Raw genomic sequence first — 13,759 nt, 5'->3', positions numbered from 1 at the left:
TAAGAATGCAATGTCATGCTCCATGATCACAAATTGTGCCAAATGTTCAGAAACAGAACAAATGTGTGTTGACGAACTGCGTGCTGGGCGTCCAACTGCAAACATAACAGGTAACGCGGAACACATGAATGAAATAACCTTGAGTAACTAACGCATTAAAATTAGAGAGATTACAAGTGAACTTAACTTCAGTTGTGATAGTGTGTTTGTGATTATTCACGATCAGCTTGGTTACCATAAGATGTGTTCACGATGAATGCCACATCTGTTGACCAACAACCATAAACATCAACGTTTTGCATCTGCTCTTTCTTTTCTTCAATGTTATTCCAGGACTTGTCCACAGTTTTTGAAACAAATCATCACAGGGGATGAGAGCTGGGTGCTTCATGCTTCATTACACTCCTGAGACTAAATAAGCATCACATGAATGGAAATAAAAAAATTCATCGCAGCCAAAAAAGTGAAAACGTCGTCATATGTTCGAAAGGTTATGCTGACAGTCTTTTTTGATTCTGCGGGAGTTGTTTACAGTGAATTTATGCTCTGAGAAACAACAATGAATGCCGAATTTTACTGTGCGACTTTAAAAAAATTGCGTAAAGCCATTCAAGATTGAAGACCGATGGGGAAGATAGAGTGATGGGGTTGTTTTTCTTCACGACAACGCTACTTCTCATTCAGTTCATGTGACAAAGTAGTTACTGCAAAAATTCAAGTTGGAAGTGTGGTCTCGTCCGCCTTACAGTGCTGACACCTAGCACCTTGCAACTATACCACCTGCTTGGTCCTCTCAAGTGAGACATGTGAGGGGAGCGTTTCGCTAATGATGATGAACTGAAGGAAGTGTTCCTTAAGTGATTGAAGGAACAAAATATTTATGAGTGGAATTGAAAAACTTATTACAAGGTATGAAAAGTGTTTAGAAAAACTTTGTGATTATGTCGAAAAATAGATAAAAATATGTAGTTTTTTGTTAAATAAAAAAAATTTTTCTTACGTGTTTGTTTCATATAGGGGGTGTAACTTACTTTCTGATCATCCCTTGTAACAGATGCTCAAGCAGAGTATATGACGATTTGAGAATATTCAGATTGAGACACTTGTTCTTGTTTTATCATTTCAGAGACATTTTATCTTTAACATATGATATTACTGAATAAATAAAATTCTTTAAATAGAGATAAATAATTCCTTTAAGCAATGGAAGTATGGCTAAGCTGATAAGACAATTATGCTGTGTGAAATTGTTACAGTATGGCTCAGAAATCCTATTGACTTCACTAAAACTTGTTGTTTCATATTTAAAAAAATAAGTTATGTTTATAATGAAAATTTTTTAAATTGTTATTTTTCTCTCAGATATATTCCATAAACTTTTAATGGCTATAGAATCATAAGCCATTTTCTTAGTTTCTATCAACATGAAGTAGTTTGTTAATTTATTTATGTAGCTATGTAAAATTATCCCTCAGTTTCTAGGTCTACATAATATAATAGTGATTTAAGTGTGACTTTAAAACTTGCACTAAATAAAATAATAAACAGTCCCTTTTTTCACAGGCTTGTACATTTTTTGTCCTTGTAACTGTAAAAAATGTTTTGGTTAGCAAGAATTAGAATTCTTATTACTGAAAACATTTAGAACCCATACCGTCAATATTTTCAGAATAAATAAAACTTGTAAATTAATTAATCAAATTCTATTTCTATTTTTACGTTAAGATTCTGATTTCTGTACTAGCAAAAAAGCTAGTCACAAGAAAAACTAAAACTGGTGCAAGAATACAGTGTATTATATAGAGAGATCCAAAAATTGGATACATCAAAATAAAAAAAAATAAGACATTAAGTAATAATATTTAAAAATTTATTTATTTTTACAACATATGCTCAAAATAGCTGCCCTGTTAATCCCTGTTGTTATATTCATATTTACTCCAGTGTGTGTGTCGCCTGTTTATAGACTTTTATTTAAGATAACTCCACAGGAAGAAATCTGGGGACATCAAATTGGGTGAATGTGGGGGCCATAATCCTTTAGAGATGATATGATCGCCAAAAAACTTGCACAGAAACGCATGGTTTCATTAGATGTGTGACATGTAGCACTGCACTGCTGGAACCAAAAATCATTTTCAAGAAGTGGAATAAACTATATAATGTATTGGTATATAACACTGTTCACTGTAATTTCAAAGCAAATGGGCCCACTATTTGACAACTTGATGTGGCACACTGCACTCCCATATTCTGAGTGTGTCTAAGGGGATTTTCATGTAGCACATGTGGATTTTCAGTTTAACCACATAATCACAATTTTGGCTGTTCATGTAGCCTCTGTGAAACCACACCTCATCAGGGAAGAAAACGGGTTAAGCTCTGCAATTCCACGGTTGTCAACAGATGACCGAGACCATGTACAGTACACTATGCACTTATCTTTATCTGGCATCTTCAGTTCTGAACACTGCGAATATGATGTGCATGAAAGTAACTGCTTCATCATTCTCTGAGCACTTCCATATGAAATCAGAGTGCGCTGATAGTCTCTTCGAGCTTTTTGAAGGTGAACAGTACATCTTATTCTTAACATCAGCTGGTTTAGCAACAGTCAAAGTGGCTGGCCCCCTGGTTCTCTTATTGTCTTAAACTGATCTGCATTCTCTAAAGTAGGTGATTAATATTGTTATGGTCAAATTGTTAGGCATTGCCACATCCAGGAGTTTCCCACAAAATTCATCTACAACACACACATAAGAACGAATGGAAAAATAATCTTCTACAATGAAAATTTGTTGCTCTTGGGAAAACATATTTACCAAGCAATTAACAAAGCACTACTGCATACATCATGTGATCAGTACCCATCACAATGGCATCTAGGTTTGTTGTTAATACCCATTTTGGTAGCCGATAAAATGTTTTCAACTATATTACTATTTATAGCTACTTTAATTTGATGTGCACAACTTTTGGATTTCTCTGTACCTCACTTGTATCCTATGCAGTACATGCTTTTTTCTGTTATAGAAAATGTATAACACTTATGTGACTACTGGTTTACCTAAAAATACATTTCTTTAGTTTCAATTTTAAAATAGTCCTTCCCATTTCTGAAAATGTTTTGTATATTGTCAATTTTTAATTTAAATTTATTGTATTACATATTAATTTATAATTTTAATCTGTGTCTGCCCTCTTAATATGTTGTAATTTAGTTACACTGGACATTTTTTTATACATATTTTTTTTCTGAATCTTGAAGTAACTTGTCTTTCTCTAGCCCATGGACGATTTGAACTTTTATGTTATCAGATCTTTGCACTCTTAACAAAGCACCTATAACTGTCCCCGGCCAAACACTGGTTTAGGAAGATACCTACATATTCCAGTGTTTGACCTGCGATTTATTGATTTGCCATTACAAATGCAAGTCGTCTTTTTAGTAAAAAGGGAAGGTTGGTATCAATGGGTATGAGATTATTTCAGGGAATGAAAACCATTTCACTGATCTAATGATGAACCAGTTATTACTTTTGCCATATTTAAATTTGTTTTTAATTGTTTGACTATTAATTAACCTAGCTCCATTGCACAAACCTCGTTCTGTTTTAAGATTTCTCAAAAGCATGATCACAATTTCCTACCTTTAATTTCAGTTCATTAACAGGTATTTCTGAAAGAGTTTATGCATTTAGAGATTCTACTGGATAATATTTTCTACACTACTTGAATCAATGGAGTTAGAACTTAAATATATGCTTATTAAAACATTTAGAACATTCTCAATTAAGTTGTCTTCATCTGAATTTTTGAAACAAAGGATGGCTTCTTTTTTAGTAATTGCATAACAGTCTGAAACTTTTAAGTTGTTATTGTTTGGCTATATCTCCATCAAATAAAATACAGAAAGGTCTATCATTTCCTCTGGTAAACAAACAATCAATTGTTTTATGGTCACCATTGCCAAGCCTTAACAGCCGCTCGCTGAAAGTGGGTTCAGCTGAATGAACATTATTTTTAAGTCTTAAGATTTAAAATTTTTCCCACAGTTGGAATTTAATGTTCACTTTGACTGTTTTTGTTCTGTAACCATGTTTGACAATAGGAAGAGTTTGACTTAAATCACCTTCCAAGTAAAATTACCTTACTCCTAAATGGTTGCTGACTTTTCATAATTTCTTCCAGTAGTCAATCAAATGCAGTTAATACTAAATAAGAAGCCATTGTAGCTTCATTCCAAATTATGACAACTTGAATGAAATAATTCTGCATCAAAATGTGAAGTGGAGGTTCAGTTAAAGGTGGTACTGATTTGAACTGATTGAAATATGTTTTTCCAATTTGGAAGTAGATTAGCAGCGATTCCCGTTGACGCAACAAGTAAAGATGTAGTTTGTTCTCCACAAATAGTTCTAGGAAAGATTTTGTATAAGTAAACTTTTCCACTGCCTCTGACATCATCAAGGAGAATACATCTCTGGAAGTTCTGGATTGGTTACTAACATAATAGTTTTAAATGCTACTTTTTGTTCTGGATTCTGTTTACTTACCATTTTGGAAGCTTTTTGTTTTTCTAAAGTGGTATGAAAGTAAGTATTTTGAACTTGTGAAAAGTTGTACAATGGCATTGGAAAACCGTATGGCATTGTTAAAAATTTAATAAATGACCACCTTGATGTCTGTTGGCTTGATCTTCTGGAAATAGTGTTTATATTTTTAAAACAGTTGTTTTGCAATAGATGGTAATGCAAAAATAAGAATATATGCAAATAAATTTCTTGGTTGCTCCAAACTGTTGTTTCATCTACGGTCTTTTTTGAGATTTCATCATTTTGCTATTCTATTCAAGAAAAGCTTTTAAATGACACCAAAACCTTTAAATTGATTATTATATTAAAGAAACATTTTGAGAATAAATTTATTATAGAAAATTACTACCTTCTGCTATAATTTTTTTTTGTGGCTTATATGAGTATGTCAAGATATATTTTAGTGTATTTGTGTGTAAATTAATGAACATTTTATTAATTTCAGCCTGTAAAAAAAGAAGATTCTGGCCTAGTAGTTATAAATAAAACTGGTGAAAAAGCTGAAACTGGGCAGAATCAAGGAGCTAGTTCGCTTCCTATAAAACAAGTTAATGGAGAACTGAAAACTGTTGCAGTTACTTCTTTACCAGGTTTGTGTTGTGCACGTGCGTGTATTTGTGTGTTGTATATGTGTGTGTACCTTCATTTTTTACAAGGTTTTTGAATCTATTTGTAGCCTACAAGCAGGTTGGTATAATGAAATAGATTGCATTGCCTTCTATCCATATCCTTAAGTCAGTTGTGTTTACTTTTGGGCATATTTTGTGATTTTTAATGAACCTTGATCTCAACATCTTTGTTGTGTTCATGTCTTACATCAGGTGCAATGCATTCATTGTTTTTCCATGTTTATGAAATCTAATAGTTACTGACAAGATTGCTTTGTGGTAGTAATTTTCTCCAGTCAGAATCATGAGATGAATTTAGCTGCAGTGTGAAACATTTAAAATGTGTCAGAATCTCAATCAATTTCCATTTGAAATAAATTCTTTAACTCAGTTTTGATAATAGTTTTATCTTTTACTTTGATGTCTTTAGTCATTTGACTGGTTTGATGCAGCTCTCCAAGATTCCCTACGTAGTGCCAGTCATTTCATTTCTATATACCCCCTACATCCTACACAACGTTGCCTGCCTGCACAACTTTTCTCTTCTACATGTCCCTCCAATATTAAAACAACTATTCCAGGATGCCTTAATATGTGGCCTATAAGTGTCTCTCTCTTCTTTTAACTATATTTTTCCAAATGCTTCTTTCTTCATCAATTTGCTGCAACACATTTTTATTTGTCACTTTATCCACCCATTTGATTTTTAACATTCTCCTATAGCGCCACATTTCAAAAGCTTCCAATCTTTTCGTCTCAGGTACTACGATCGTCCAAGTTGCATTTCCATAAAAAGGCTACACTCCAAACATATACTTTCAAAAATGTTTTCTTAATATTTAAATTAATTTTTGATGTAAGCAAATTGTATTTCTGACTGAAATCTCGTTTCGCCTGTGCTATTTGGCATTTTATATAGCTCCTGCTTCATCCATCTTTAATAATTCTACTTCCCAAATAACAAAATTCTTCTACTTCCATAATCTTTTCCCTTCCTATTTTTATATTCAGTGGTCCATCTACTTTATTTCTACTACATTTCATTACTTTCATTTTGTTCTTGTTTATTTTCATGTGGTAGTTCTTGCGTAGGACTTCCTACATGCCATTCATTGTTTCTTCTAAATCTTTTTTACTCTCAGCAAGAATTACTATATCATCAGCAAATCGTAGCGTTTTTATCTTTTCACCTTGCATTGTTACTCTGGATCTAAATTGTTCTTTAACATCATTAACAGCTACTTCTATATATAGATTGAAAAGTAACTGGGATAGGGAAATCCTTTTCAGACTCCCCTTTTTATTACAGCTTCTTTTTTATGTTCTTTAATTATTACTGTTGCCTGTAAATGCTAGCAGTTGTCTTCTATCTCTTTACTTGAACCCTACATTTTTTAAATTGTTGAACATTTTATTGCAGTCTACATTATCAAATGCCTTTTCTCAGTCTATAAATACCAACTATGTTGGTTTGTTTTTCTTTAATCTTCCTTTTATTATTAATCTGAGTGCTAAAATTATTTGCCTTGTCCCTATACTTTTCCTGAAACCAAATTGGTCTTCTCCTAACACTTCTTCCACTTCTCTTAATTCTGTACAAATTCTAGTTAAGATTTTTGATGCATAATAAGTTAAGCTAATTGTTCTATATTTTTCACATTTTATCTGTTCCTGCTTGCTTTGGTATCATGACAATAACACTCTTTTTGAAGTCTGACAGAACTTCCCCATTTTCGTAAATATTATACACCAGTTTCTATAATCTATCTATCGCCTTCTCACCTGCACTGCGCAGTAATACTGCAGGTATATCTCATCTATCCCAGGAGCCATTATGCCATTCAATCTTTTAATGCTCACATAAATTCAGATCTCTGTATTGTATCTTCCTTTTCATCCTGTTCGACTTCCTCTATAACACCAGTTTCTAATTCATTTCTTCTGTATAACTCAATATATTCCACCCACCTATTGACCTTTTCTTTCATTTTATAAATTGGTATACCATCTTTGTTTAACACATTATTCGATTTTAATTTATTACCACAAAATTCTCCTTAACTTTCCTGTATGATCCGTCTATTTTACCAATGATCATTTCTTTTTCCACTTCTGAACATTTCTTAATCCAATCTTCTTTCGCTAATTTGTACTGTTTATAATATTTCTTAATTGTCGATAATTCCTTTTTTTACCTTCTTCATCACTAGCATTCTTACACTTTCTACATTCATCCGTCAGCTGCAATATATCCTTCCAAGGTTTTATACCCGTTTTCTTTGTTTACCCTAAGTTCGCTTCTGCTGCTGATTTAAGAATCTCCTTTTTAACATTCTCCCATTCTTCTATATTTTCTACCTTATCTTTTTTACTCAGATCTCGTGGGATTTGTCTTTAAAAATCTTCTTTATACCTCTTCCTAAAGCTTCTCTAGTTTCCATCGATTCATCTGACACCTTTTCTTCAGATTTTTAAACCCCAATCTATAGTCCATTATCACTAAATTATGGTCGCTATCAATGTCTGCTCCAGGATAAGCTTTGCAGTCAATGAGTTGCTTTCTAAATCTTTTTTTAACCATGATATAATCTGTCTGATATCTTGTATCACCTGGCTTTTTCCATGTCTGTATTCTTCTATTTTGATTTTTAAACTGGGTGTGGGCAATTATTAAATTATACTTTGTGTAAAATTCAAATAAGTCAATCCCTTCTTTCATTCTTTTTGCCCAGCCCGTATTCACCCACAGTATTTCCTGCCTTGCCTTTTCCAATGCTTGCATTCCAATCTCCAACTATTATTAAATTTTCATCCACTTTTTTATGTTTAATTGCTTCGTCAATTTCTTCGTATACGCACTACCTCATCATAAACATGGCACGTAGGCATATAGATGTTAACAATCGTTGTTGGCTTTGGTTTTGATTTTATCCTTATTACAATGATTCTATCGCTATGCATTTTACTCTCTTTTCTGTCTTCTTGTTCACTACAAAACTTACTCCTGCCTTCCCTTTATTTGAAGCTGGGTTAATTCTAAAATCACCTGACCAAAAGTCATTTTCCTCTTTCCATCAAACCTCACTAATTTCTACTACATCTACATTTAACCTATCCATTTCCCTCTTTAAATTTTCTAACCTATCAACCTTTTTTAGACTTTAACATTCCATGCTTCGACCTGTAGAATGTTAGGTTTTAATTTTCTGGTGACCCCTTTCTTAGCAGTCCCCACCCGGAGATCTGAACGGGGGACTAATTTATCTCCGGAATATTTTACCAAGGAAGGCAGCTACATCTTTGTTACATGAAAATGCAGAGAGCTACATTTTCTGGGAAAAAACTCAGCTGTAGTTTTCCATTGCTTTCAGCTGTGCAATACTCGAAGTTTAAGTGATGTTGATATGGCCGTTGAAGTTCTCATGACTTACACCCTTAACAACTTCTGAAAAGAGCTGCTGCCCTCTTTCAGGAATCAGTCCTTAGTCTGGCTGTCAACAGATACCTCTCCAATATGTTTGCACCTTCAGTCCAGCTACTCTTTATCACTGAACACTCAAGCCTCTAACCATTGGCAAGGTCTCATGATTCATAGAGAGAGTAACTTGATGTTACCAAAAATATAATTAGATACATAGCTCTATAAAGTAAAAAAAATAATCAGTATTTTTTTAGCGGGACAATGACTGGTGTTGTTAAGTCTAATATAATGCTGAGATTGCTTTCATGGTCAAGCTACACACTGCTGATAAATATTTGTTGACATAGCAGTATATCTGTGTTCTATAGTATAAGTTTAAAATTAACACTCTGAATTTTGTCCAAAAAGATGCTGTTTCTGAAGTACTCAAAAAAAATAATAAATAAAATATTATGTATGTTTTTAAACTAATGTTTGTTTGTATTTTATAGATAATAGAGAAAAATCAATACAAATGATTGATAAATCACGACAGGATAAAGATTTAATAATCGTTAAAGAAAGACGAACGCTCGTTTTTAATCCTGGTGAAGCTGGTGGTACATTAGCATCAGTGAAGGGGCCGTCTGAAATTACCATTGTAACGTAAGTTTTAAAAAAAAAAATTGAAACTAAACAGTATATAAAACTTAAATGGTTTACAGTTCTGTATTTGTAATACTTATTTTATAAATCTATTTGTCTTACTAGGTGTCACAACAACAATTAAACTCTTGCTTTTCAATCCACAAAAGGTTTACAGACCAAGCCTTTAATTACAGTAATTAAAACTTAAATGCTGTTATTCATTGTTCTTGTTCCCTAGGCTTCAATTTTTATTATGTTTTGATAACATTTTTTGTGGGCTTTGTAAATCTTTCATGTAATATTAATTCGATTTGTATTTTTACTTTAGAGGAACACAGGTTCCTACAAGTCTTAAATAAAAAATGTTATAATGAATACTGTAAACAGTTCTGAATTTTTATATTATTTATTTGCAATCCATAATTCTTATATTTTATTTGGGGAAGTAGAGTAATAGAGAAACAAAAAGTTATCTTTCATGTTGTAATATTCTTGTTTCTAATTTTAAAAATTATATTTTTTAGTATATGTTCTTGGAAGATTTGAAGAAACTACCAGAGCAGTTTATAGGGAAGGTACGCTAATTTTGCCTCTTAGACACAAATGCTAGAATCATTCTTCATAAAGTTTAATTTCAAATGTCATTTGCTGTTTACTGTAGTTGATAGTGGTTGTTAATTATTATTGTTGTTTATGTTGAGGCTGTTTTATTGTCAGTAATTGAGGTTGCTTTATTGAGAACTCAGTGGTCATGTTCCTTCAAATATCTTGAACATATCAGACATGAAAATTTGTAGGCAAGTTTTTGATATTTTATGATTCTCATATTTACTGTGCATTTACTGGCCAAATACCTTCATGAATTTTCTTTATGTACTTTGTTAATATTTGTACTGTTGAGGAACACCCAGAATACATATCATCTCCAGTGGATGTTCTACTGTTATTTAAATAAATTAAACCATTATGTAAATTAATTAAATTTATTTATGTAATTAAAATCACTCGTAGATTTGAGCCTTATTTTTAGCTTAAATATCAAAAGTTTGTTGTAACATTTGTGTTTTGACACCACTGTCTCATTTCATGTTAAAAACAACATTTTAACACAAACCCTTTGCTCCTTCAAATTATTCATCTCAGTCGCAAATGCCACAAATATAACCTTAAAAAAATTATGAAAATAATGTGTTTTTGGCTTTCAGTGGCAACAGTTTTCTGTATACTGTGCTGGTGATACTTGAGGCTTGTAGCAGCACAGTTTTGTATTATATTCCTTTGGAGTGGAACATTTCAGTTTCAATAATTATTATTGTTTAGCATCTTGTATTTGATTTTTTTTTAACATATATATGATCACTATATATATATATATATATTATCATATATGTAGTGGCTCTATATTTTAGAGGCCATATAATCTTGTCATTAAAAAAAAGTTTAAGAAATAAACTTTCAATATAAGCAACTATTTGTTTTTTATTTTATTTGTTTACTCATTAGCGGAGTGAGGGAAAAAATTGATAAAAGCAAGGACAAAGAGCAATCTGACAGGGAAAAGCAGTTAAGAAAAGAAGAGAAAAGAGAAGAAATGGGAAAACGGGCTAAAGAGAAGAAAGAAGAAAAGCTATTACGTGAAGAAAGAGCCTATAGGGTAAGTAAAGAAGTTCTGTTTTTTTTTTGTTTTTATTTAAAACCTAATCAAGATATAACTTTATAATTTCTTTTTTTGTTAGCATTTTCTCGGTTGAATGTTTCTGATTCAAATAATGGGTATTCTTTATGCTGAGTTCAGTTGTTATAATACATTTTTTACAGTTTTTACGTTTGAAAGACAGTTAGCTATAAGGGAGGACTAAGAGTTATGGAGAAAAATAATTATAGATTTATTTTTCACTTTTATTATTTTTATAAATATAATAAATATAAATTTTTATAATATAATGTGCTAATCCTTGAATATGGTAATTTTTTTGCATATGTATACCTCCTGGTGTTAGTTGCTAAAATCATGTTTATCAGTTAACCTACTAGTTGATACCACAATAAATAAATGTAAATTACCACTAATACTGTATCAAGTTATAAAAATTAAGCCTATATAAGAAATTTCAGGTAAACACCAGCTGTGTCAAATCTGAACTAGTGAAATTATTTATCACACACAAATATAAAACTTTATAATGAAAATAAGATGGAAAACTTCACAAAATTGAAAATATTAAGGTAAAATTTAAAACGAATATATTAATTGATTGAATTATTTAATTTAAAATAAAAAACAGAAATTCTTTTTCAGTATTTTGTATTCTTCTTAAAGATATTGCTGGATCTTACATGACTGTAAAGCCTTGATTTTTTTCCAGGTAGGAAGAGTTATAGGATTCTTATTAATAAGAAATTAAAACTTTTAAATATCTTATTTTTAGTAAAATTAAGGTTTAATTATTTATTATATTAGATGACGTAAAGAAGATTATTTAAATCTCCTCTGTAGATAGTAAAACAAAAACAAAAAAACAGTATCATAGTAAAATATATATAGCTTGTTCTGATAGCTATACACAAAATAACTACTAAATTCAAACATAAGAGTTTAATTGAACAAGAAAATAAATTGTGTGGTGATATGTGGAAATTTGAGAAATTATGTTGGTAAAACATAAACAACAGTATTGTAAATTTTTTTTGGTAGCACTGAAAGCCTTCACCAATTTGTCTTAACAGCCATTTTAACCACTGCATCTATATACTATTGCTGAGATCTGCTTCTTTTTCATTTTTACTACATATGTTCAAGAAAAAGCAAGGTGTGTTTTGTGGCATGCCAAATTGAAGTGAAAGATTTTAGTTTAAGATGCATTTTTATGTACATAATGAAAAGGAGCCATTACATGGAAACGTTATACAATGCTGATTCAATCGGTTCAAAGTAACAGGATCTGTTCTCAAACAGAGATCACCTAGAAAGCAAACCATCTGTTTCAGAAGCAGGTGTTGAATAAATTAGACTACCTGCAATCAGAAATCCTAATAAATTCATCATTCATCCTAGTTTCAAGTTACAGATTCCAAAAACAGCGATTGATAGTTCTACATAAAGGTTGTGCTTGTATTCAAACAAAATTTCCTACTGCAAGAAATAAGACAGTTTGATACAGAAAAACAGTAACTGTTTGCTGTTGAAATTTGAGACAAAATGCATGAAAATTAATAATTTTTAAATGATGTAATTTTTATGGATGAAACTAGTTTTCACCTTAATGGGTGGGCATAATTCACTAATGTGGGGATCTGAAGTGACATGTAATTTTTATGTTCCCGTCTAGATAGTGTTATGTCCAATTTGGGCATGTATTTTTCACTGGATCTTGACGTTTTGACACCAAGAAACCGAAAAAACTGGAAATTTTCTAAATTTTAATGTTCGTATATACCTGTGATGTTCAGTGTTGGCCTCTAAATCACCTTATATCTCCAAAAATGGTAGATCAATTTTGACCAGATTTGGTCAGATTATTTCTATGTAAGGGGCATTGATGCCATTAAAATTTCAACTTAAAAGGTGAAGGGGGTGAGACTAGAGCAAGGTCACCTTCAGTATTTCGAGATTTCAACTAATAAAGGTCATATTTTTCTTTTGTTTTCAAAAGCGCATTTGTTAACAATTAAAGAATAATATATAGTAAAAGTGTGCAAAATTACATCCGCCCCAAAAATGCTGTTATAGTTGTGTGCTATGGTGTATGTCACAGGTGAGTAGTAGAATTAAATAAATGAATAATATTTTGTAAAAAAGTAACTTGGTCTAGTTGGGTCTCACTCGAACTTGATCGTTCTGTTGACTCGGTACCTGGTGTGTTAAGCCTCACAGATACACCAGTCTGCCAACCGTATAAGCAAAATTTGTTCTGTGTAAGTTGTAAAATTACATTAGTTAGAGAAAAAAAATTAAAGAAGCAATTACAACAATAACAGAAGATATATTAAATCATGTACGGGCAAAAGCTGATTATCGATTAGACATTTGCTGAATGGTGAAGGGTGCTAATATTGAAATTTGAATTATTTTTATTGTGTAAGGATAAAATTAAAAAATAAACAGTGCCTAATGACTAGGCATACACACACAAATTTTCATGTGGATTTAATTGTAATTATCCAACTGCTTAATCTAATGTGTATGTTAGTGTATAACAACAAGCTCGATTACAAGGCATTCAAATTCATTAAAACTTGTTAAAATACACAGATTTACTCAGAGTGGGTAACTGACATAGTAGTGAAAATTTGTCATGATTTAAGAAAGCAGTGCAATTAAAATATTTTGTGTAAATCGTATGGGTATAGTATTATGAAAAAATTCAGGATGCGTTATAGCAATGTTTTTTTCTAGTTGATATAAAAATAAAAAGATCATTAAATTATGCTTTGTCAGGAGCTGTTAAATTGTTTTAACAATGATGAAACATTGTAAATATTACTGTAACATTTGATGAATATGGGTT

The 13,759-nt window shown here is 31.4% G+C and overlaps 1 protein-coding gene across 1 annotated transcript in view; it reads left to right on the top strand.

Moving 5' to 3' along the window:
* tho2 (THO complex subunit 2-like protein) overlaps nt 1-13,759 on the top strand; it is a 134,716-nt gene that overhangs the window by 68,801 nt on the left and 52,156 nt on the right. The window contains exons 23-25 of the mRNA XM_075378427.1: nt 5,041-5,185; nt 9,116-9,269; nt 10,755-10,905. Coding sequence (XP_075234542.1) covers nt 5,041-5,185; nt 9,116-9,269; nt 10,755-10,905 — 450 coding nt within the window. The remainder of the gene's footprint in view (nt 1-5,040; nt 5,186-9,115; nt 9,270-10,754; nt 10,906-13,759) is intronic.

This window comes from Lycorma delicatula, chromosome 11 (genome assembly GCF_047948215.1).
Source record: "Lycorma delicatula isolate Av1 chromosome 11, ASM4794821v1, whole genome shotgun sequence".
Taxonomy (NCBI): Eukaryota; Metazoa; Arthropoda; class Insecta; order Hemiptera; family Fulgoridae; genus Lycorma; species Lycorma delicatula.
Note: the sequence above shows the minus strand (reverse complement) of the source record. Positions and strands in the feature narration are given on the sequence as shown.